Source organism: Pelodiscus sinensis, chromosome 1, assembly GCF_052426305.1.
Source record: "Pelodiscus sinensis isolate ZL-2025 chromosome 1, ASM5242630v1, whole genome shotgun sequence".
Classification (NCBI taxonomy): domain Eukaryota; kingdom Metazoa; phylum Chordata; order Testudines; family Trionychidae; genus Pelodiscus; species Pelodiscus sinensis.
This window is the reverse complement of record NC_143052.1, coordinates 125,401,989-125,425,484: the sequence shown is the minus strand read 5'-3', so window position 1 is coordinate 125,425,484 and position 23,496 is coordinate 125,401,989. Positions and strand designations below refer to the sequence as shown.

At 41.2% G+C, this 23,496-nt stretch overlaps 1 protein-coding gene across 2 annotated transcripts in view; it reads left to right on the top strand.

The window, feature by feature from the left end:
* The window catches only part of KIAA0930 (KIAA0930 ortholog), a 144,415-nt gene that overhangs the window by 95,394 nt on the left and 25,525 nt on the right, over positions 1 to 23,496 (top strand). For both annotated transcript variants that reach the window (XM_075899906.2, XM_075899899.2), the window contains exons 3-4: positions 18,623 to 18,730; positions 20,706 to 20,783. In XM_075899906.2, coding sequence (XP_075756021.1) covers positions 18,623 to 18,730; positions 20,706 to 20,783 — 186 coding nt within the window. The remainder of the gene's footprint in view (positions 1 to 18,622; positions 18,731 to 20,705; positions 20,784 to 23,496) is intronic.

Here is a 23,496-nt window from a genome sequence, read left to right as displayed (position 1 = left end):
GTGGGGACAGAATTTTGTGGCTGGGGAATGGGGTGTGGGGACAGTTCGGGGTGTGGGGACAGAATTCTGTAGCTGGAGACGGAGTTTGGGGAGTGGGAACAGTGGTGTGGGGACAGAGTTGTGTGGCTGGGGACGGGAGTAGGGACAGAGTTTGGGGAGTGGGGAGGGGAGTGGGGACAGAGTTCTGTGGCAGGGTAGTGGGGGCTGGGGAGTGGGATGCCAGTGGAGGCAGAGAGTCCCCTGCATCTGCCTCCTCCCAGGATTCCCCCCGCAGAGGGAAACCAGCATTTGCCTGTCCTGGGGCCGACCCCCCCACCCCACCGCGGCGCAGGGAAGCCCTGTGCCCGCACGCCTCCCCTGGGACCGACCCTGCGCAGGGAAGCGACCCCCACCTCCATCCCAGCGCAGGGAAGCCCCCATGCGTGCCTCCCCCGGGGCCGACCCCCCTCCCCCCCCCGCGCACCTCCCCCGGGGCTGACTCACCCCTCCTGTGCGGTGCAGGGAGCCGATGCTCCCTCCCACAGTACACCCGGCAGAGCAGCTAGCGCACTTCCGGAAGTGACGCTAAGCTGTGGGACTTCTGTTCATCCCCGGGAAGCCTATACTATCTCCGTTTTCACTTGAGGTAGGTAGTGGGGTTTCTCGGGGGTGGGAGGAAAATGGGGGCGGGGCGGACAGGATGCCTCGCGATCGACTGGTCGAGGCCTCGATCGACCTGTTGGTGACCACGGATCTAGACATACATGACAAATCATAGAATAATAGGACTGGAAGGGACCTCGAGAGGTCATCGAGTCCAGCCCCCCGCCCTCAAAGCAGGACCAAGCTCCGTCTACACCATCCCTGACAGATGTCTATCTAACCTGTTCTTAAATATCTCCAGAGAGGGAGATTCCACCACCTCCCTTGGCAATTTATTCCAATATTTGACCACCCTGACAGTTAGGAATTTTTTCCTAATGTCCAATCTAAACCTCCCCTGCTGCACTTTAAGCCCATTACTCCTTGTCCTGTCCTTAGAAACCAAGAGGAACACATTTTCTCCTTCCTCCTTGTGACACCCTTTTAGATATTTGAAAACCGCTATCATGTCCCCCCTTAATCTTCTTTTTTCCAAACTAAACAAGCCCAGTTCATGAAGCCTGGCTTCATAGGTCATGTTCTCTAAACCTTTAATCATTCTTGTCGCTCTTCTCTGTACCCTTTCCAATTTCTCCACATCTTTCTTGAAATGTGGCGCCCAGAACTGGACACAGTACTCCAGCTGAGGCCTAACTAGTGATACAAAGTGTATGAGAGGGAAAAAAAGCCACAAAGCAGTGACGTAATCTCTCTTTCTCTACCGCCCATCAGGCTGGGAGGCAAGATGTGAAAATTCTATGTGAGAAACAGATTGCAATAGGAAAGGGGCTTTCCTCAGCCTAATAATATTTTGATTAATACAAGGTCCTCAAACAGGGCCTTCTTGCAGTCCTGCATGTCCTCCAAGGCTTCACTTATAAATTATATCAGCTGAGCTATAGAACAGCCTCCTCTCCAAATAACTTCCCAGAGTGGCTATATCTAGGCTGCAGGCTTCTTTCGGAAGAAGCTTTTCCAGAAGAGATTGTCCAGAAAAGCTTATTTAGAAAGAGAGTGTCTACTCAGCAAAAGCGCAAGGAAAAAGTGATGTGCTTTTTTGAAAGATAGCGTCCACATTGATTGGATGCTATCTTGCATTTAAGTTGTGATTAGTATGGACGGAGTGGCCACCAGGGCACCAGTGTTACTTCCTGGAGGTCTCTTCCTTCGAAAACTCCCTCTTCTGTATCCACACATGCCTTTTTCCAAAAAAGCTTTTTCGGAAAAAGTCTGCTTCCTCATAGTAAGAGGTTTACTGCTTTTGGAAAAACCCCTCTGTTCTTTCGACTTTCTGTTAAAAGAACCCAATAGCAGTATGGACGTAAGTGTAGTTTTTCTGGAAAAATGCTACAGTGTAGATATACCCAGTGTGTAGAAGTAGAAGGAAGAGTGCATAGAGGGGATGGGGATAGGGAAAAGTTCTGGATCAAAAATCACTAGTCACGCCTGAAAATCTCTGGATATGCCTACACACCAATTAAAGACCCAGGACTGGCTGGGCTTGATTAGCCAAGCTACAAAATTGCTGTGTAGACATTTGGACACAAGTTAGAGCCTGGGTTCTGAGATCCGGAGAGGTTGGGCAGAATCCCAGGTGCTAGGTGCCTGCCTGAGCAGTTTTTAGCCCCACAGCCCAAGTCACCTGACGGATGCCTGTTCATGCTTCAAGCACCATTCCAGAAAACGTGTCCATGCTGATGGATGGGTTCTACTCAATAATGGTCCAAAGCTGTGCAGACCAATGCACGTTCATTTTCATCATAGGAGTCAAATGCCACTAGCAGAAAGTTGATTTTTGTGTGCGCGCATGTGGTTTGGGTTCTGTCGTTTCCACATTGGAGTGTTGTTCTTTTAAGATTTCTGCAAGCACTACTCCACACCTCATCCCCTCAGATTTTGGAAGACACTTCAGATTCTTAAACCTTGGGTTGAGTGCTGTAGCTGTCTTTAGACATCTCATAGATGCTTCGCATTTTGTCAAATCTATAGTGAAAGCATTTTTAAAACTACATGCTAGGTCATCATCAGAGACTTCTGTAACATGAAATATACGGCATAATATGGGTGAAACAGAGCAGATGACACACCGTTCCCTTTCCTCCTCCCTGGGCAGGAAATTCACTCTCAAATTTAACTAATACCTTGTTTTTTTTAATGAGCATCATTAGCATGAAAGCATGTCTGCTGGAAGGGTGGCTGAGTGTGAAAGTGCATATAAATATTTAGCATATCTGGCAAGTAAATACCTTGTATTCAAGTGACTTTGTTAATAAGAAGCAGGCAGGCAGCATTATCTCCTGTGGGGTATTTATTCCAAACTAACAATGCGAGCATCTACACAGCAATTCTGTTATTTCGAAATAATTTCAGAATAACAGGAGGCTTATTCCTACTTCTGTAAACCTCATTCCACGAGGAATAACACCTATTCCAAAATGGCTATTTCAGAATAGCAGTAGTGTGGTTGCTCCACTGCTGATATTTCGAGATAACTCCTCCCCGGGGCCATTCAAAATAATTACTCCTCAGTGCCTCCTGTGGTTCTAAATTAAGGTAGCACGTCCACATTAGGAAATCCTGCCTGGGACTAATTTTGAGGCTTCCCTGTAGTCTACATGTGCTATTTCAAAATAAGCTGCTTTGGAGTATTTCTTCCAGAATAGCTTATTTCAAAATAAGTGTGCAGTGTAAATGTACTCTGTTCCCCAAACAAGGGCATCTCTCTCTAAAAGGTAGACTGCTTGAACTCTACATTTCAGTCTTGCACCATTAAAAATCCTCTTCTACTGGAGTAATAAATGACAGGAGAATGATTGTGTTATGAGGAATTATAGCAGCGCTGCTGTCCCCATGAGTTGTGGGAATAATTGTACAAAACTAAATTTCAAAAGGAAATAGGTGAAGATGAAAAGAGATTGTGAAGGTTGATTTTCTTCTGTTCTTTTAAATTTTGACTGCAACTCAATAGATTAAGCAGAGAGAAATTGAAACTGATATATGTGTTAGTATTAAAGGAACAGTGTTAATATAGGCATATAACCAAGGGATTATAGTATGTCTGCCTGTACAGAAGGGTGCAAAAGCTGGAGAGTGAGAGTGGAATTGCTTAGAGCACTACAAGGCAGTGTAACTAAAAGCAATGAGAGGAAATTAAACCATGGAAGATTGTCTGAATAGCAGACGGTGTTTTTAAAGCCTGAGACCTTTGTGGAGTAGTTTCCCAAGGGAAGGAGTGGAAATCTCATAACTTCGGTCAGTGTTCTCAACCTTTTTTTATAAAGTACCCCCTTCTCAATAAAAAAAATAAGTACCCTCAGTACCTACAGTTTTCAGACACAATTTTGTTTTCTTCCATTGCAACACATTTGTTTAAACAACTTAAATCATAGCCAGGTGGGTGATGAAATTTTGGGGTGTAAAAGATACAAAAATAATAAAACGCTGTAAAACTTAAAACAAAAATTCAGTTTTCTCTAAATATCAAATGTGGTGACATACCCCTCAGATTTCTCAAGTACCCCTAAAGGTACTCATACCACTGGTTGAGAAACACTGAATTAGATCATTTAAAAATGGAGTGGACAAAGCACTAGCAAATATGCTGTAGGGTAACGGACTTTGTTTTGCAGAAAATCAGATGAGATAAATGGCTAAATGTCTTCTCCCCCCCCCCCCCTTTCCTTTTCTAATCTTGGGCTTTTAAAGCAATTCAGACTTTCAATCTGGCCCCCAGTGTTTAACAAGTTTGTACACAGAACCCTTTCTATAGTCACAGCCATAGCACTTCGATATGGATACTGTCTTCTCTAGGAAGCTATTAGCCAGTTTAGGAGGGAACATTCTCATTCAGTACAGTGTATACAAATAAAGATTATCCTTAAGTTTAACTCCTATTTATTGGTACCAGCTGGTGACATTAAAAAAAACCCCTAGTAATTTAAAAAAAAATCCTAAATTAACTAGAAAACATAAACTATTTGCTCAGCTTCTACAGATGGTCAAGTGTTGCTCCTAAATACGAGTAAACTGCGATAACTAGAAGCTACAGTGTACCTTATAGATGGTGGAATTGATGCTGCCTGTTAATTTCCTTGGACAATAAATCATCAGACCATAGAAATAAGCATAATAGTTCTGCTGACAATGCAGCTGCACTGTCAAAATGCTCTTCTGACAGAACAGTTCGTTCTTTTTACACCATACTAACTTCATCATTGTACATCAGATTGTTTAAGTGACAACAAAATAAACAATGTATCTTTTATAATTCAGCCTTCCCATAGTTTTAAAGTATAAATATTTTATACAATCAAATGTTTTCATTCTTTCCAGGCCATCTTTCCCTATCTTATTTGTAATTATTGCCATCACTTTATATATATCTTCCAGTATGAAGACTTCTATATCTTACATTGGAGACTTGAAACAATATGACTGCAGATAGCATTGTAAATCTAGCAGATTACTCCAGCTGGCCGCAAAGAAAAGGCCCAATACAATGAATCTTTATTTATATTTTTTGATTATGTGCAATTATCCTTATTAGGAATTTAGTTGTAGAAACTTTTTTTTTTGCCATCTGTATCCTTTTATCCAGATTAACATTGAATAACCAATCAGTCCTGTGTTCAATATCAAAATTGTCCCGAGGCTTTCACAGTCTACTTGCAGGTAATTTGAATTTCTTGGGCTGACCTCCCGGCCCCAGTGCTGTCAATCTTGGAACACTGGAAGATTCTAGAAGACTCTATGAATGGTAACTATTGTGCCAATATTTAAAAAGAAGGAATGGGATGGGCTGAGTAATTGTAGGCCTTGTCAGTGTGACACTGATGCCACTAAGCAAAATAGTGGAGAAGTTGATACCAAACTGGATTAATAAAGAATTGAAGGAGAGAGTACTATAACTATTGCAAATCAACCTGTTTTTTTGGAAAACAGATCTGGTCAAACTATAATAGCTTTCAGTAAGGCATATAAGTTGGTACTGCATGAAACTTTGACTAAAAATTAGAAAGATATAAAATTTACATGAATTAAAAGCTGGTTGATAGGTCTCAAAATGTTGTAAATAGGGAATCCTCAAATGTGTGTGTTTCTAGTGGCATCACATACAGATCCATTCTTGGCCTTGTGCTATTAAACATTTTTTTAATGATCTGGAACAAAATATAAAATCACTGATAAAGGTTGTTACAAGGAGCAGGGAGAGACATAGTTCTTTTTGACATATGAGGAGGATAAGTTGTCATGAATGGGAGCTGTAAAGGAGAGCCTAAACTTACCTGGAGAGCGAGAAAAGGGTTAAGCTAACTTTAAGCTATTCTGCATCTGAGGGAAGGGGCTTTGGGCATTGAGCCGATGAAATGCAGGTAAAGAATTTCAAACTGAGAAGCAGCAGTCTCCTTTGTTAGAGAGATAGGGATCTTCTCCAGGTACAGAGGGAAGTAATGAGCTTTCCCAAAACAGATCCCCTGGGTTCATCAGAATGTGTGAGTAGGAGAAAGTCTAGATAGTCCATAAGATTTATTGTTTTCATTGTTTGGGGTGTGGAAATTGTCTGAGATGGTTAATTGTTCATTTTTGTTTTCCTCTCCTGTAACCAAGTAGTAATCCCAGGGACAATCCCTGACCTTTGGTTCAATTCAGGGTTTTTAACACCAAGTAATTTACCATGCTTGCAACAATAGTCTTGTTTTAATAATAAAAGTATTTTTTTAAGTACTGGTTGATCTTTCATGTCCTTAAACTTGTGTGTCTGGCTGCAGATACGTTACCAGAGAGAGCACAGGTTCATTGTTCTCAGAGGGTGTCCTTGCTTGGTTTTTTCCAACTCCCTGGGGAAAGGAGATTGGGGGGTTTTGTCCTCAGAAGGGATTCCAAGTGATTTATTCCCTGGAAAAGGAGATTTGTACACTTGGTGGTGGCAGTACCAATGGATTCCAAGGAAAACTGAAACCAGGAAAACTTTTTTGTGTCTGGGAACTGCAGAGACAAGATCTGACAATCGTTTTTATTTTGCTAGCTGCCCCCCATTATTTACACTCAAAGTGCCAGGTTGGGCTGTGACACAAGTCACGAAACAATCACTCAAATTGCTGTAAACGAGGTTTTGGGTTGGACTTTGGGAAAAATTTCCTAACTATTTAGGAACAAGATTGTAGGTCATATTTATATGATGGGGACTTTATTCTGGGAAGCAGGGACTCTGAGAGAGGTTTCAGAGTCATGGTGGAAAACCAGCATAACTTGAGCTCCCAGTAGAACATTGTGACCCAAAGAGCTAGTGCTATCCTCAGATTCATGAAAATGGAAATTGCCATGCGAAGCAGAGACATTCTTTTACCTCAGTTTGGTGTTGGCGTGACCGCTGCTAGAATACTATATTCAGCTCCGGTGTCCAGAATTCAGGAAGAATATTGATAAACTGTGAAGAGGCTTCAGAAAAAGCCACAAAAATGGTTAAAGAATTAGAAAACAAGCTATAGAGAGATCAGTTTAAAGTTTAGTTGATCAAAGAGAAGATTCAGGCATGACTTACTTGTAGACGTATATGCTGTGTTACACGTTGGTCCTAGAATATTAGAGACAGAGGGGATGGGTGAAGTAATAGGAGTTGGTCCAATAAAAGATACCTCACCCACCTTCCCTCTGTCATAGGCTTGCACACTTTCTGGTCAGAAGGGACTCTTGTGATCATCTGCTGTGCCCTTCTGAACATTTGAAGGTCACAGATCTTGCCTGTCTACTCCTGTCTTAGACTCCTCACCTCTGACTGAGTTACTGAAGTCCACAAATCATGATTTAAAGACCAATTCACAAAGAAACCACCACTGTTTAAACATGCAAGTTGTCAAGGAAGGCAAAAACCTCCCAGGGTCACTGCCAATAGGATCTTGTGGGAAAAAATATTTCCTGGCCCCAAATATGATGTGCAGTTAGACCCTAAGAATGTGGGCAAAACTCACCAACCAGAGACCTGGAAACAATTCTCTATAGTAAATCAGAGCCTTCCCCATTAAGTTGTCACATCTTTGGCCAGTGAGAATATTTACTACTAGCTGTCACCGATGGGCCATGTGCTATTCTAGACAGTCCCATCATACCAGTTCACAAAGGTATCAAGCTCAGTCTTGAAACCAGTTAAGTTTTTTGCCCTCTCTGCTCCTCTTGGAAAGCTTTTCCAGAACATCACTCCTCTGGTAGTTAGAAACAGTTGTGTAATTTCAAGGCTAAACTTGTTGATGGCTAGTTTATGCCTATTTGTTTTTGTGTTAACATTGGTGCGTCACCTAAATTCTTCTCCATCCTGGTATTTATCCCACTCATGTATTTAGAGAGAGCAATCCTATCTCCCCTCAGACTGTGTGGTTAAGTTAAACAATGGAAGCTATGTGTCTTCTCTCATCCTCAAAGTAGGTTTTCTATTCCTTTCATCACCCTAATAGCCCATCTCTGCACCAGGGTTCAAATTCCTCGTTTTGAAAAATGGGAGACCAGGACTGCGCATGGTATTCCAAATGAAGTCTCACTAGTGCCCTGTATAATGGTACCAACATTTTCCTGTCTCTACTGGAAATACGTTGCCTGATGCATCCTACGATTGCATTAGGCTCTTTAATGGCTGCATCACTTTGGCAGCTCATAGTCCTCCTGGTGTCAACCAATATACCCAGGTCTTTTTCCTCCTGTGTTGCTTCCAACTGATATGTCCCCATGTCATATAAAAAAAATCCTTGTTTTTATGCCCCAAGTGTATTTTGCATTATCAAATCCATCCAGTTTCTATTTTTCCCATTTTCAAGGTCATCTAGATCTTCTTGTCTGATATTCCAGTACTCCATATAAGCAATGCTTTCCAACTTTGTGTCATCTGCACATTTTATTAGCGCACACTTACTTTCGTTGCCAATATTATTAATGTAAATGTTAAATAAGATTGGTCCCAAAATGTATCCCTGAGAAGCTCTGCTTGTAACGTTCCTCGAGCCTGACAGTTTACCTTTCAGTATGATCCATTATAATCTCCCCTTTAGCCAGTTTCCTATCCACCTTTCAATTCCCCTATTAATCTCCCATCTTTTCCAGTTTCACTAATAATTTCCCATGTGGAACTGTATCAAATGCCTTACTGAAATGCAGGTAGATTGGATTTACTGCATTTCCTCTGTCTAAAAAATCCATTCTCTTCTCAAAGATCATCAGGTTGATCTGGCGGGAACTGTCTTTTGTAGACCCATGCTGTATTTTATCTCAATGACCTCTATGTCTTTAACTACTTTTTCTTTCAAAATTTGTTCCAATTCCCTGCATAGAATTGAGGACAAACTATCAGGCCTATAATTTCCCAGATCACTTCCCCCAACTTCTTAAAAATAGAGACTGTATAGTGTATGACCCCTGAGTTTAACGGATTCATTAAAAATATCTTTGCTCGATTACAGTCCTTAAGTACCTAAATAGGGAACAAATATTTAATGGGCTGTTCAGTCTAGCAGGGAAAGGTATAACACTGTGGTCACTAGCCACATGTAGCTTTTTGGTTGGTTTAGTGTGGCTGTTTGGCTTGACCAATGTAGCTATTCGGCCAGATAAGTGTGGCTAGTTCACTTCGGAAATGGTTGGACACCATGGGTATAACTTGATCCAATGGCTGGAGTGTGACTAGATAAAAACTGGAAATAAGGTGTAAACTTTTAACAATGGACATAATTAACCTACAACATGTGGAGGATTGTGATGGGTTCTCCATCGCTAATGATTTTAAAATAATCAAAATTGCGTTTTTGTTTTTTTTAAAGACCTGTGGTAGGAATTACTTTGGGAAGTTGTGGCCTATGTTTTAAAGGTAGTCAAAACAGATTATTACAGTGGCCTTTTTAGATTTTTAATCTATGAATCCATAAATTTTGTGTTACATCAAGTACAGTCTGGCTCAACATTATTTTTCCTCCTTTCAAACTTCTGTTTGTTTTTGAATACCCTCACATTGTAGCTTGTCTATTGCTGTCATACTAATAACCCTAGGCCGCATTACATATTTCTACATAAGTACATGGGTTAAGGTGTGCCAAAAGTTCTACTACAATTTAAAAACACAGGCTACTCTAATCCTACTGAAATCCACACTCTGGAGAGTTAGAAATTGGGCATGGTTTTAGAAGGGCCACGCAAGGAATGCATTCCCTAAAAAAGGCAATATCAGTTCCATGAGATGCTCACCTAACCCTGTGTGATATGGTTATGTGGTGGTCTCACATACAGGTGGGATGTCTCCTCCCACCAGAAAGTTGGGCTTGACCCTTTCATATTATTACAATAACTTCTGCTGAGCATTTCTCAATTCTGTAAAATGGTAGCTTGTCCATCTTATACAGACCCAGACTCTGATGCTTGTAAACACATTCTGTATCCTCTTACATCAGAAGTAGGTCCCACTGAAGATTTTATACATGTATGCAAGAGGAGGGATGAAGACGCTGCCATGCATCTTCTATTTTTAGATGTGCATCTGTAATTCTAGTGATTTACCATTCTGTGACCAAGGAAACTACCAGCACTCTAGATAATGACTTCGGCTATTGGACTGCACTGTGGATCCACTAGACCATTCGTTCTGAGGAAGCGATTAGCACTGAGGAGAAGAGTGGTTTGGGGAGATTTTTGTGGGTTGCAGAGGACATGTGGGAGGTGGAGGAGAGCAGCACTTGTGAGCATGCTTTACACTAGGTTTAGCAGTATGATACATCATTGTCAAAGTAAATTAGAACTGAAGTGGTCCCTAGAGGTAAGATAGATATGTGTAGTGCCTGCTCTTGTAGGATGTAGAACTCACCACCTCTGTGTGTAGTACCGAGTAGTAGATCTCCTAGTTTAGAACAGATGAGTCTAAGTGGGTTATTGTGCCTTTTTTAATTCAACAAGTCTCTTTTCTGGTGGCCATTTCTGAGTACCATTGCCCTGACTAAGTTGTGATGGATTGGGATTGGTGTATATGAGATGAATATCTTCTTTAAAGCATCATCAAAGATTGTGGTGAAAGATCTTATGGTTCTGCTACCATAAACTTTTACACATGTTTAAGTTCAGATGTATATATGCAATCCCACTGATGTAAATGCAAGGTTAAGCACACATTTAAGAGTTTTTCAGGAGCAAAGCTATGTCCTTTCTTTTTAGACTCTCATATATGGGTTCTTACGGGAGGGTCATGGACATTCTGGCCTTCTCTTATTGGCAAATTGCCAAGGCAATTCCAGCACTCATTCATTCTTCTTTTCCCCTTTGGGATTCTTGAAGGAGCCACAGCACCATGCTGAGGATACACCACATAGTTAGCTTTTAGCCATTTTGGTTTATCAGAGTATGAAAAATCCTGGGAACACAAGCTACCCTACAGACAATTTTTAGTTAGCTGTAGCTTTATTATCGCAAAAGGGAAAAAGGCTAGGTAATTAATATCCATAGAAATAAAACAAAATTGATTTTGGTTTTGTTGTTTTTGTGATGGCTGATCTTTGCCCATTACACAAGCCAGTTCACAATTGCTACGTGCATGGAACCTTAGGAGCGCTTTAGAGCCAAGAGTCTAGTTGCCATAGCTACTGGAAACCGTGCCGCCTTGTATGTGGGCTCCAGACTGCATTCCAGGAGCATCAGGTGCAGATTTGTAAATGATTAAGAGGGTGTGTGAGAAGAGAGAGTTGGGTTTTTACTTTGCCTGGGGGAATGTATTTTTTTTTTTAAGAATTCCAGTGAAAATAAAAATGTCAGGTACTTTTGAAATAAAAACCTGTGTCACATATAGGATGTTTGTATTTTTCAGCTTTTGTAGAATGGTAGCTTTTGTAGAATGGTAGAGTGGTGTGCTGATAAGTATAACAGTTCCTTTGTAAATTCAGTCTGGATAAATATTGTAGTCAGGGCTTTTAGTACTCCTAGCATTAAGGTTGCTGGACACTTCTCATTATAAGATACTGTTTTAAGTTACTTTTTAGTTTTGCTAAACTTCAACAATTTGGGCTGAATTTTTCCGTGCTGATTATCTGTCTAGAACTGAATCTTTTCTGAGGGTGAGGGTAGTGAAAAATCTGTTTTGTCCATATGATAACCCCCATTTTAAAAAACTTCACTGACCCTCCCATGCTTTGGAACAAAGACTTCAACTTTGGCAGTGCAAAATGGCTTGTGTATCTGATGTGTGCCTTTTGCCATACCTCTGAACGTTCAATCAAATTAAAGTTGTAACCCTCTGAAAAATCGCAAGTCACACATTCTCGGGTTTTTGCAGCTAAATTTCCCCGAAGATTCTCGCTGCATTAAGCATTCTACAGCATTCCCCTGTAGCTGCAGTTCTAGGGTTCCGTGTAAGGAGCTGGGTACCAGAACTGAGAGCAGCAAACCTTTATCTTCTATGCTCTCAATTCCCTCCCTGCTGAAGCCCAGGCCATGTGGAGGCAGAAGCTGCCTGACATGAAGGGAGAAGAGCTGTCTGGACTTGGGAGGTGGGAGAGTACATAGGGGCAGGGTGTTTGATGCAGGAGAGGTAATACAAAGGAAATTGTAAGTTGGAAGGATAGACAAGGCTCGCACTGGTTTGACCAGGAGATAGGGAGCAGCTGGGGGAGAATTGGGCCTGGGTCGGGGAGTCCTAATGGAGAGATTGGAACTGGGATGAAAAGCCTGAGGAGTAGAAACTGGGATTGGCTAGGTGAAGTGAATGGGGCAAGGACAGGCTGCAGAAGAAGGGGCAAGGACTAAAGGACTCAAGCTCAGAGGAAATGGATGGAAGAGCCTGTAGCCATTCAATCATGCACCCTACACAGCCTGAAATGGAGGTTTGTGAGTCTCACTGTTGTCAGCGAACAGCTGTGAAACCCACTGGCCATGTGTGTCTCATACCCCTCTAGGGGATGAGACTCTGCTACTGTTATCAGTTTCCCCGGCAGCTGGAGCCGCAGAAGTCTGTGGGTTGTATCTAACGTTTCCAAACCTGCTGATGATCTGAGAGATGCAATTTTGTTAACTTTTATAAATGTAGGAAATTATACACTCTCACAGAAGTTAGAAATGCCTGTCTAATCTTAATTCAGTAGTCTTGTGTGTGAGAATTATACCGTCTTTTAATTACGTGAATGTGGACTGTTTGTAATGTAATGTGAGGGGAAAGTTCCTCCCAAAGTAGTCTTTGTGTAGCCATGTGACTGTGTGCTGAGGGAGGCATTAGAGTCATTGCAGGAGTTCAGTATCTCCAGGCACAGCCTCATGGTCCTAGTCATTTTGAAGACCGCTTTTCTGCATCTTACAGCTTCTTCTCACTTCACCCAGAGAGGCTGAGAGAGGGGAATCTCCATGAATAATCTTCTCAAACATTTCCTCACACAAAACACTCCCTCTCCAAGACTCCAAACTTGCCCAACCCAATTTATCTATTCAATTAGTCCTACTGCCTGCTGAAAGATGTGGGATATGTTCAAATCAGGATGGAAACATCTGCATCAAGGCAATTAAATCACTTTTAAAAAAAAAACAGTGATGTAAAATCAGCTTGACATTTTGCAAAATAATTTTGAAAATTTGTGCTGTTGCAACTTTTATTTTGAAATTTATAATCAGACAAATTGTAAACATCCCCACTTTCTTTTAATGCCATTATTAGTAGGGTTTTTGGAATTTGAATCTTACAGAACTGCTCCGAACCAAAAAAAAGTTAAATTAAAGCCCTTATCCTTCAAATCCTTAAGCATGAACATAGCTTTACTAACATGGATAGTCCTACTGACTTCAGTAGGATGACTGGTGGTGAGAATACATCATGTACAGAAGTATTTTCATTGTTACCCTTTTTAGTCTTAGGCTTAGAAGCTACTCAAAATTTGAGGCCTTGTAGTTTGTTTCCACTGGGAGGAGAAAATGATGGAGGAGTCTAGTACCTTCCATGCAAACTTATTTATAAAGAATGTAAGAAGACCTGTTTTCTGAACACAGGATGACGAAAAATAACAAGATGTAGAAATGCATAAGCAAAAGTTTCTGATTTAAATATCACCAAAGTCATTATTTAGATGTTTTTTAAAGTGTGACAGATGCAACAATGGAATACAATTAGACAGCTAATCCAGAGTAACTGCATATATAATATCAGCTAATATACAACCTTTGTATGTATTCATCTGTAGTTTTTATAGATGAGGTAAAGAGGATACATTGGGATTAGGAAAGATAATCTATTGGCTGAATGAAGGATGCAAACAACCCAATATCTTTTTTCAGGTGAGAAATCGTACATAAGTCTGTTTTATCTAATCTATTCTATTCTAATCTTGCCATGCTTATCAAGAATACATGCCCTCTAGAAAACAGTTCCTTTGTTTACAGAAGAAACATTTACATGCTTATGAAGCCTTAGGAGATGTTTCTGTTTTCTCTCCATTTTATTTTTCAACACATTTCAAGTGCTCATTATGACTTTGCATGACTGTTGCCTCTTGAATTTATTTGTATAGATGAACAATAATATTGATATCCTTAGTTACAAGGCAGTGTGATTAGACTGGCCATTTGTGCATCCTCAGAATATTGGACATTCAGGTACTTCTGGGAATAAAATAAACCTGCCCCTCCTGGTATTACCTTTCACACATGAGATGTGCAAAGTTATGCCATCAGGGTGAAGTGCTCTTCACAATGTAACCTCACCCCCTTCCAGTACTGGACAAAGCCATGTCTGGTTTTGTCCAGGTAGCGGGTTGGGGACAAACCTTAGAAAAGTGGGACTTTCTGGCTGATAACAGGACAAATGGCCTGCCTAGGTATGATGATCCATTAAAATAGTTGGGCTATATTCGTTCTGAGAACAAATTCAAGCCATGTGTTTTCAGTTACTTGCAAGAAATGTATACAAAATAAGAAAACCAAGGAGTTATGGACAAAAGCAAAGGGATGTGTGTGTAATGTTCTGCTCCGATTTGGAGTGAAGACCACTCTAGTTACCATATTTTCCGGCATATAAGACGACTTTTGATGCTAAAAAACATCCCCCAAAAATCGGGGGTTGTCTTACACGCCGGGTATACAGGCGGCGGGGCAGCCCAGGTGTGTCTGGGCTGCCCCGCCGCCCGAGCCCCTCCGCGGCTTTGCAAAGCCGTGGAGGGGCTCCGGCGGCGGGGCAGCCCAGGTGCGCCGGGGCTGTCCTGCTGCCGGGGCGTCCTCAGAGGCTTTGCTCCCGGTGTCCCTGGTCTGCTGGAGACGGTCCCCAGCAGACCAGAGGCATTGGGAGCAAAGCCGAAGCGGTGGAGGGGTTCCGCGCTTCTGAGGCTTTGCTCTGGCAGAGGTGGAGGGGCGCTGGGGTATAAGACGAAAACCTATCTTTTAACTAAAAAATTAGGGGGTCGTCTTATACGCCCAGTAGCCTTATACGCCGGAAAATACGGTGTATCCACAAAGCATGTTTGGCAGTGCTTGGAATGTACCATCAGCATTTAGCAGCACGTGTTTGTTTTACTTAGATATCTCCATACATTTTTTTAAGCGGTCTTTTTTTCATTCTTGTAAATGAAATATCTGGCTCTGCAATAGATTAAAGACTGGTAACATCTAATGTTCTTCATGGCCTGCTTCTATAGCTGTATACATCACGGTGTGTAAAATAACGCACACTGATGCTTCCTGAATCTGATACGTAAGTACCACATTGAATGAATCTTAATTGTGCTAAACAGCTAGTGAGATGAAGGCATGATGTATTTTGGAGAACAATTGCTTCCATTGGGTTTGTTATGGATCTGTGGGTGTGTTTGTCTATGGACTGTGAAACAACTCTTTACTTTTTGACTGAGTGCTGATTCATGCAGTGGTACTATGCTACACAGGAAGCTACTTAATGGGGGAAAGATGTGTTTACAGACACACACAACCCATTCAGCAAAGAATATTGACTTCTGCAGGTCTGCACATAGTGCTTAAAGTGTGTATGGTGGGGAGAGGGGCGAAAGAGGAGCAATGCAATGGGTGTGGATCACTGGGAGATTCACTTGAAGCCTTGTCTTACAAAATTGCTGCTCCCAGGTTGGTAGATCTCTCCCGCCCCCCTCCATCTCCTCCTCACACACACTTTTTTCAGCCTATTGTAAACACTGATTGAATGTGTGCTTAAAATTAAACACCTGCTTAATTGCATTGCTGGATCAGGGCCTGCATTTTGTGAAACATGATAATATTGTGAAGTCAGCTAAAAGACTTCTTACCTTGGAGAGTATAACCAGCTTCCTTGTGTCCCTCCCTACACTCTTCAAAAAAAGTAATGCAACAAAAATGGGCAGGAAAATCCTAAATCTAGGACTTTTCAGTCTAAAAGATACAAAGTAACAATGTATGCCAACAGCCTGTGGCATCTAGCATTGTGTACTCAGCACAAATCAGGAAGCTTATATGGATACCTATCTATGGATGGGGGTGGGTAACTTTGGGCATTTAAACACATTGGCTGCATTGCCATCAAATGGCATACAAGACCAAAGCAAAGTTGGACACCAATTTCTGACTCCATATTTAGAAGCATCACATTATTGATCCAGAACACTTTCTCTGCACTCAGTGATGGAACGGTTGCATCTGAAATACAGCATTGACTTCTGGACACCTCATTCCTAGGAGAGACTGGTAAAATGAAAGAATAATACAAGCAGCTGGAGAGATCAGCATACAAGGAAAGGATAGTGGAAGGAATGAAATGTGTCTAGTTTGGTAAAATAATAGCTAAGATGTGGAAGACCTAAATTCTCAAATATTTGACCAGTCTTTTGAAAAAAAGATAAATCAGAATTATTGAGAATAGTATGAGACGTTATAAGTGTTAGTAATGGGGGGAAAATAATAAAGGAAACATTTCGGATAATTATTAGGAAATCTTCGTTCTGTGAGTGAGATTAAGCTGTGGAATAGTGGACATGATGATAATGCTATTGGTTGGCACATTTAAAAACTAGTCTGGACAAATCACATAATAAATTTACAATAAGGAATAATTCTGCTTTTGACAGGGAGTTGACCTGGGAAGGGATTTGCCTTGCCTCCCCTCACTCTTTTATTATGGTTTCTTTGTTTTTGGAGCTGACTGAGTAAACCAAGGAATGATGTAACCGCTGAAGAGACCTGCAATCCCCCTTAAGTGTCCAGAAGAGAACCAGAATCTGATTTGCTGAACTGTTTATGAATACTATCCCAAACTACGCCTTATTCCATATGTCTCTTGCCCCACTGCCTTCTCTCTCCCCAGCTATTTTCTGATGGTCTGTAGCTAGTCATGGCTTGTCTACATAGTTCTAAATGTCCCTGTGTAGACAAGGTCATTGTAGAGCTGTGAGTAGAACCAAGATCTGGGTAATGCTTCCTCTCTTAGGACTGTTTTTGCTACCTGCTCTGAAACACTGTGCTCCCTCATTTTCTTTCTTCTGTACATGTCTGCATTTATTCTAGCATTTGTTCTTTTTGGAGGATTTGAATTATGTATAGAATTAACACAGTGCTGCATTGTATTTCCTGTGGGGCTTGTTTCTTGTAGTTTTATTCTCCTGGTTTTTTTTTAAAAAATTATGTATGTACTTATTTATCTAGCTAGCTAGCTTTATTTTCTAAACTCAGTAGCTCTCCTCTTGCCCCAGTGAAAACAAAATGAAGGTGCATGAGTGGATGTTTCTTAGCTATGTTATGCTGTCTGGCATTTTCTGACACTGTTTTGTGGTAAGGAATAGATTCTTTTTAGCTATTCTGGTGTTCTGTCAAATAATAGATAGGATGCAAACATATCAATACATTAACATAACAGATGTCTTTAGAGATATTGTGTGTATTTAGGTCTATTGGTCAGGTTCTCCTTCAAAGTATTATTTTAATATATACTAATAGATCCAGCTACATGGCGCATTCTGTATATTGGTATTGTGCCAAACTCAGTCCTTTTATAAATAATACATGTGCACTATTTAGGCTGTAAGATTCCTATCTAGGCCATTTTTTATCATTGTCATCTGTCCTTTCACTGGTGCAGGCTTTGTTGTTTGAGTTCATATTACCTAAAGGGAAGCAGAGTCAGTACTTGATGGGAAACCTCTAAGGAAAACGGAAGGATTATAAGAAGTAGTGTTAGTGATGTGGTAGATACTCCATTTCTCCCCCCTCACCCCCTCAGAGTCAGTGTCCCAAACAGGTAGGTGTTAGGTGAGACTGTGCTGGACCCTCTCATCTCTGGATAAGATGGAAAAACCCCATTGCAAGTAATGTCATCAGTACAGGTAACCTAGCACTTTTTTCATGGGGGGAAAAAAGAGGGGTGTGCTGGCTAAATTCTAGTTTGTGCAATGATAGTCTAAGTTTCCCTTGTGAAAGCAAATGCACACGCATCCTTCTTTGCTTCCTCACCTACACTGCTATGCAGAATTACTGTGAGCTCTACAGAATTTCTATCCAAAAGATGTTTCACTAGTAGGTGAAGTGATTCCTTTATAAAGCACTTTCAAATCCTTTGAAATGAAGGTTTCTCAGATGCTTTTAATTTAAGATTCTTGTTCTTTCCCCCATCATTCCAGATAACCACCATTAGATTAAATTATGCATTATCTGCCACCATCTTTCACTTACAAGGTGACATTATCCTGTCCCTTTTATGTGAGTATTTTATATATGTGCTTGGTTAAAATGACTAGCATAAACTCTAGACTTTACTTGAATAAATGAGATGAATATCCAAAACTAAAAGCCCTCCCCAATTCTGAAAACTATAAAAATATAGAAAATAGTACTTGGGTGTATTTTCTATTCTACATTCATCCCTTACCTGCTACACCAGAAAAAGTTTGTAAGAGATGACATTTCAGGGAACAAATCCAGGCTCTGGCAGAAGTGGCAGCACATTTCAAAGCAGAGGTTCCAAGTGCAGTGCAAAAATGCACACACACGGGTGTTTGTATATCATGTTTACCCCGGATGTCTTGTCCTCTATCAGCAGGTTGAAGTTGAAGTTTATCGTAGGGATTCCAAGAAGCTTCCTGGCCTGGGTGACCCAGACATCGATTGGGAGGAGAGCGTCTATCTGAACCTCATCCTGCAGAAGGTGACACGAACCTCTTCCATTTCTGATGCTCACTTTAGTCTGACAGACTAATCATGGTAACAGGGATTTCAAAGCCAGCTCTTACCTACAGTATAGCTTGAGGTGTTTCAGCAATTCAGGGAAGGGAAAAAAACAACTCATGTTTCATCTTGATTCTCTGGGTTGGAGCGAATGTACATTTTATGTACATTTCCATAGCTACGATTCCCATCTAAAAACCGTAAATCCTCCAATGTTCAACGAATATGTGCTGAGTTTTGTAACCAAATGAGAAAATAGGTGAGCTTCATCTAGTGATATGATAAGACTGTTTTCAAATCTTAATGAAGGCTTTTTTTAATGTTGATGTAATTAAAAAATGTTCTGAGTTCCTGCTAATAGCATTTCTACATTTCTATTGATTTGCTAGCTACTGGCATCAAAAGTTTAGCAAGCTATTTCTTATTTGGAGACATCTGGAAGTAGTACAGATTGTTTGTTTTCTTTTTCAGAATAACACGTGAATTGTTTAGTTAATACACATTATATGGAGTTTTTGGGATAATTATTTTTATTATAATCATTCTAGATCTACACTAGTTTTTATTGATTACAATCTCACAATGGGAGATCTTCCCTCTCTCTCTCTTTCTCTCTCCATTTTTCCTCTTTTACTATCCAACAGGCTAATTCTAAAGATGCTTTTCAGAGAGCAATTTTCACAATTTTTTTAATGTAGAATACAATAGCATAATTTCACTGTAAGCCAGAGATTCTGAGATTATACTCACAGCTGGGAAATGTTTGTTCCAAATTTACTCAGATTACATGGTAGGGTGCTTCATGACTAGGGATATTTCCTGGGTGTTGCCCTTTCCTAATTAACATTTCTATTTATTTCCATGCCCACGGAATCAATTTCATCCAGTTTATCCTTAAACTAACTTCTACATTTGGCACACTCCTTCTCCAGCCAACCCCTGAACTTACTTCTGAATAGAATGATTGTGGGATTCCTACACCCGCATCCGGAGTTGACTATAAATAACAACAACAATAAAGGTCTCTGCAGAGCTATTAGAGATTGAAGTAATGGTCAGAATAAGTACATCTTGGCTATAAATAAAACAACATTGAGCTGGGGCAGAAAAGAAATTGGAATGCAAACCTATTTTTCTTTGAAACAAGACAGAGGCTATGTCAGCACTGGGAAGGTTGGGTGACAAAAGTTCTGTTGACATGCAAAAGTCACCAAAAGTGAAAAACGCTCAAAACGGTTTTTCTGCCTCCTATTGTTGACATTTAAACATCCCACAGTGCAGTGTTGTGGGAAGGCAGAGCTGATCCCTGCACTTCTTGGGATTCCCTCATTGTTCTGTGAGCTTTCTGTGCTAAGGAATGTCAAAGCAGCACAGCAGTCTCTCCAGCCCTCCCTCTGCAGCAGTAGCCGGCCTGCTATTGTGTTCCTAGCAGGGCAGAACAGGAGCATTCCAGTGATTTGTTCTTTGCTTCTTCCCCAAAGGGAGCACTCACTCAGCTGTTGGCTACTTCCTGGAGCTTTGAAAGGGGGAGGGTTGCATGTGCGGCAGGCAACAGAGATCACAAAAAACTGTAGCCTTTAGGGTGGGCACTGTGGGATACTGGCAGAAGCCAGTTCTCTCGATAAAACAAACAGCAGCATCCACACTGACTCTTTGTCGACAATAAAGGGAGGGGAAAAAGAAAAAAGTCTCTCACAGGGGTGGAAGTTTACTGTCAACAAAATGAATTTTTTCCCCAACAACTCACATTACAGTGTAAATGTTCTCACTGTTTTGTTGCCAAAAAGCAGTTTTTGGTGACAAACCATGCCAGTGTAGACAAGGCCAGATAGATGAAAACTGTGACTGTAACGTGTTTTCTGTTTTGCATGCTAATACTAAGTTCTGAGTATCTGTTTCCTTACCTCCTTCCTCCCTCCCTCCCCAACTGTTGATGCTTCTGTCATCTGTTTCAGCTGGACTATGTGGTCACCTGTGCTGTGTGTACTCGCTCAGATGGAGGGGATATTCACATACACAAAAAGAAATCTCAGGTGAGAGGAATCCACTATTGTTGAGGCTTCGAGGACAAACGTTTTGCACCCAAACCTCTCTGCGAAGCTCTCTGCTATCAGGATAGGGTTTTGGGGGGTTGGCTCAAAACCCAGCCCAGTGCCTTTCAGCGTCTTTGTTGGGAGTCTCTTGGGTGTACATTCAGCTGTGAAGAACGTCTAAAAATTGCCCCAAAATGGCAGGGCATCACACCCAGAAGAGGACAGAGAAAAGGCTGCTGGGAGAGATTGTAGATGTGGGAGCTACAGGTAAAGAGAAGAGACTCGCTCCTACTAAAAGGTAAAATCTACCCAGAGGCCAAAAATCAACAGCCCAGATATAAAATGACAGAAGGCAATAGCCTTAAGAGTAGAGTAAGATCCTAATCACTTCATGGATTTGTGGCTCACGTTGTGGGTGGATGTGTTGCAGAACCTCATGGCTGGGAAGATAACATTCCAAACGTGAACAGAGTGTAAACCAAAGCCATGTTGTCTTCCTAACTCAGCAAATAGGCAACCAGGAAACATGCTATTTAGTGTGAACGCCTCCTCCTACCTTGTGCCTTGTTCTCAGTAGTGAATTACTTCTAAATATTGAGACTACTTTAAATGTCACCACTAGCTATTTTATTAGAGGACATATTAGCTGATGAAGTGGGAGTTGCTGCAGAGAGGAAGAAAGGAGGGAGAGCCTCCAGGAGTGAAGAGGAGTAGAAATGGGGAAAAAAGAGGATAGAGCAGAAAAAGTAACGGCCCTAAAGAGGAGCATATTTTCTCAGGGAGTGGTTTTGAGATGAATTAATTTACAAAGCAAATAACTAAAAGTTGATACTTTGTTCATATTCTACCTTTTATCGCTGTGCAAACCTTCCACTGATACCAATGGCACTTTGGATTAAGAGTAGTAGTTAGTCCTAAAAGTTTACCCTGGCTCCTAGGCTGTCATTAGTAATGCAGCTCAGCCTTCTTAATAGGAAGAGTTTGACACTCCTGACTTAAAGCAGAGGTTCTCAAACTGAGGACTGTACCTGCCTGGGGGGGATGCAGAATGTATTTTGGGAGGAGGGCATGAGAAGATTTAGGAAAAAGAGAGAGGAGCAGGACTACTGTAGAAAGGTTGCAGAACATAAGAATGGCCATACTGGGTCAGACCAAAGGTCCATCTAGCCCTGTAGCCTGTCTGCTGACAGTGGCCAGCACCAGGTGCGCCGGACTGGGTGGACCGAAGACCATGATCAAGCGATTTGTCTCGTGCCATCCATCTCCAGCCTCTGACAAACAGAGGCCAGGGACACCATTTCTATCCCCTGGCTAATAGCCTTTTATGGACCTAACCTCCATGAAATTATCTAGCGTCTCTTTAAACTCTATTATAGGTCTAGCCTTCACAGCCTCCTCTGGCAAGGAGTTCCACAGGTTGACTATGCGCTGTGTGAAGAAGACCTTTCACTTATTAGTTTTAAACTTGCTACCCATTAATTTCATTTGGTGTCCTCTAGTTCTTCTGTCATGGGAACTAATAAATAACTTGTCTTTATCCGCCCTCTCCACACCACTAATGATTTTATATACATACCTCTATCATATCCCCCCTCAGCCTCCTCTTTTCTAAACTGAAAAGTCCCAGTCGCTTTAACCTCTCTTCATATGGTACCCGTTCCAAACCCCTAATCATTTTAGTTGCCCTTCTCTGAACCCTTTCCAAGGCCAAAATATCTTTTTTGAGGTGAGGAGACCACATCTGTACACAGTATTCAAGATGTGGGCATGCCATAGTTTTATACGGGGGGGGGGGGAGGGCAGTAAGATATTCTCTGTGTTATTTTCTATCCCTTTCTTAATAATTACTAACATCCTATTTCCCTTTTTGACCGCCGCTGCACACTGTGTGGAAGTTTTCAGCGAACTATCCACGATAACTCCAAGATCTCTTTCCTGACTTGTCATAGCCAAATTAGCCCCCATCATATTGTACATATAGTTGGGGTTATTTTTTCCAATGTGCATTACTTTACACATATCCACATTAAATTTCATTTGCCATTTTGTTGCCCAATCACTCAGTTTGATGAGATCTTTTTGGAGTTCTTCACAGTCTGCTTTGGTCTTGACTATCTTAAACAGTTTAGTATCATCCACAAACTTTGCCACCTCACTATTTACCCCTTTCTCCAGATCATTTATGAATAAGTTGAACAGGATTGGTCCCAGGACTGACCCTTGGTGGACACCACTAGTTACCCCTCTCCATTCCGAAAATTTACCATTTATTCCTATCCTTTGTTTCCTGTCTTTGAACCAGTTCTCAATCCATGAAAGGACCTTCCCTCTTATCCCATGACAACGTAATTTACACAAGAGCCTTTGGTGAGGGACCTTGTCAAAGGCTTTCTGAAAATCTAAGTATACTATATCTACTGGATCCCCCTTGTTTGCATGTTTGTTAACCCCTTCAAAGAACTCTAATGGATTAGTAACATGGTTTCTGTAAAGGGAAGTCATGTCTTGACTTTTGTCCAACAACTTATGTTCTTCTACGTGCCTGACAATTTTGTTCTTTACTATTGTTTCAACTAATTTGTCCGGTACTGAAGTTAGACTTACCGGTCTGTAATTGTCAGGATCGCCTCTAGAGCCCTTTTTAAATATTGATGTCACATTAGCTATCTTCCCGTCATTAGGTACGGAAGCCGATTTAAAGAATTGCCACCCC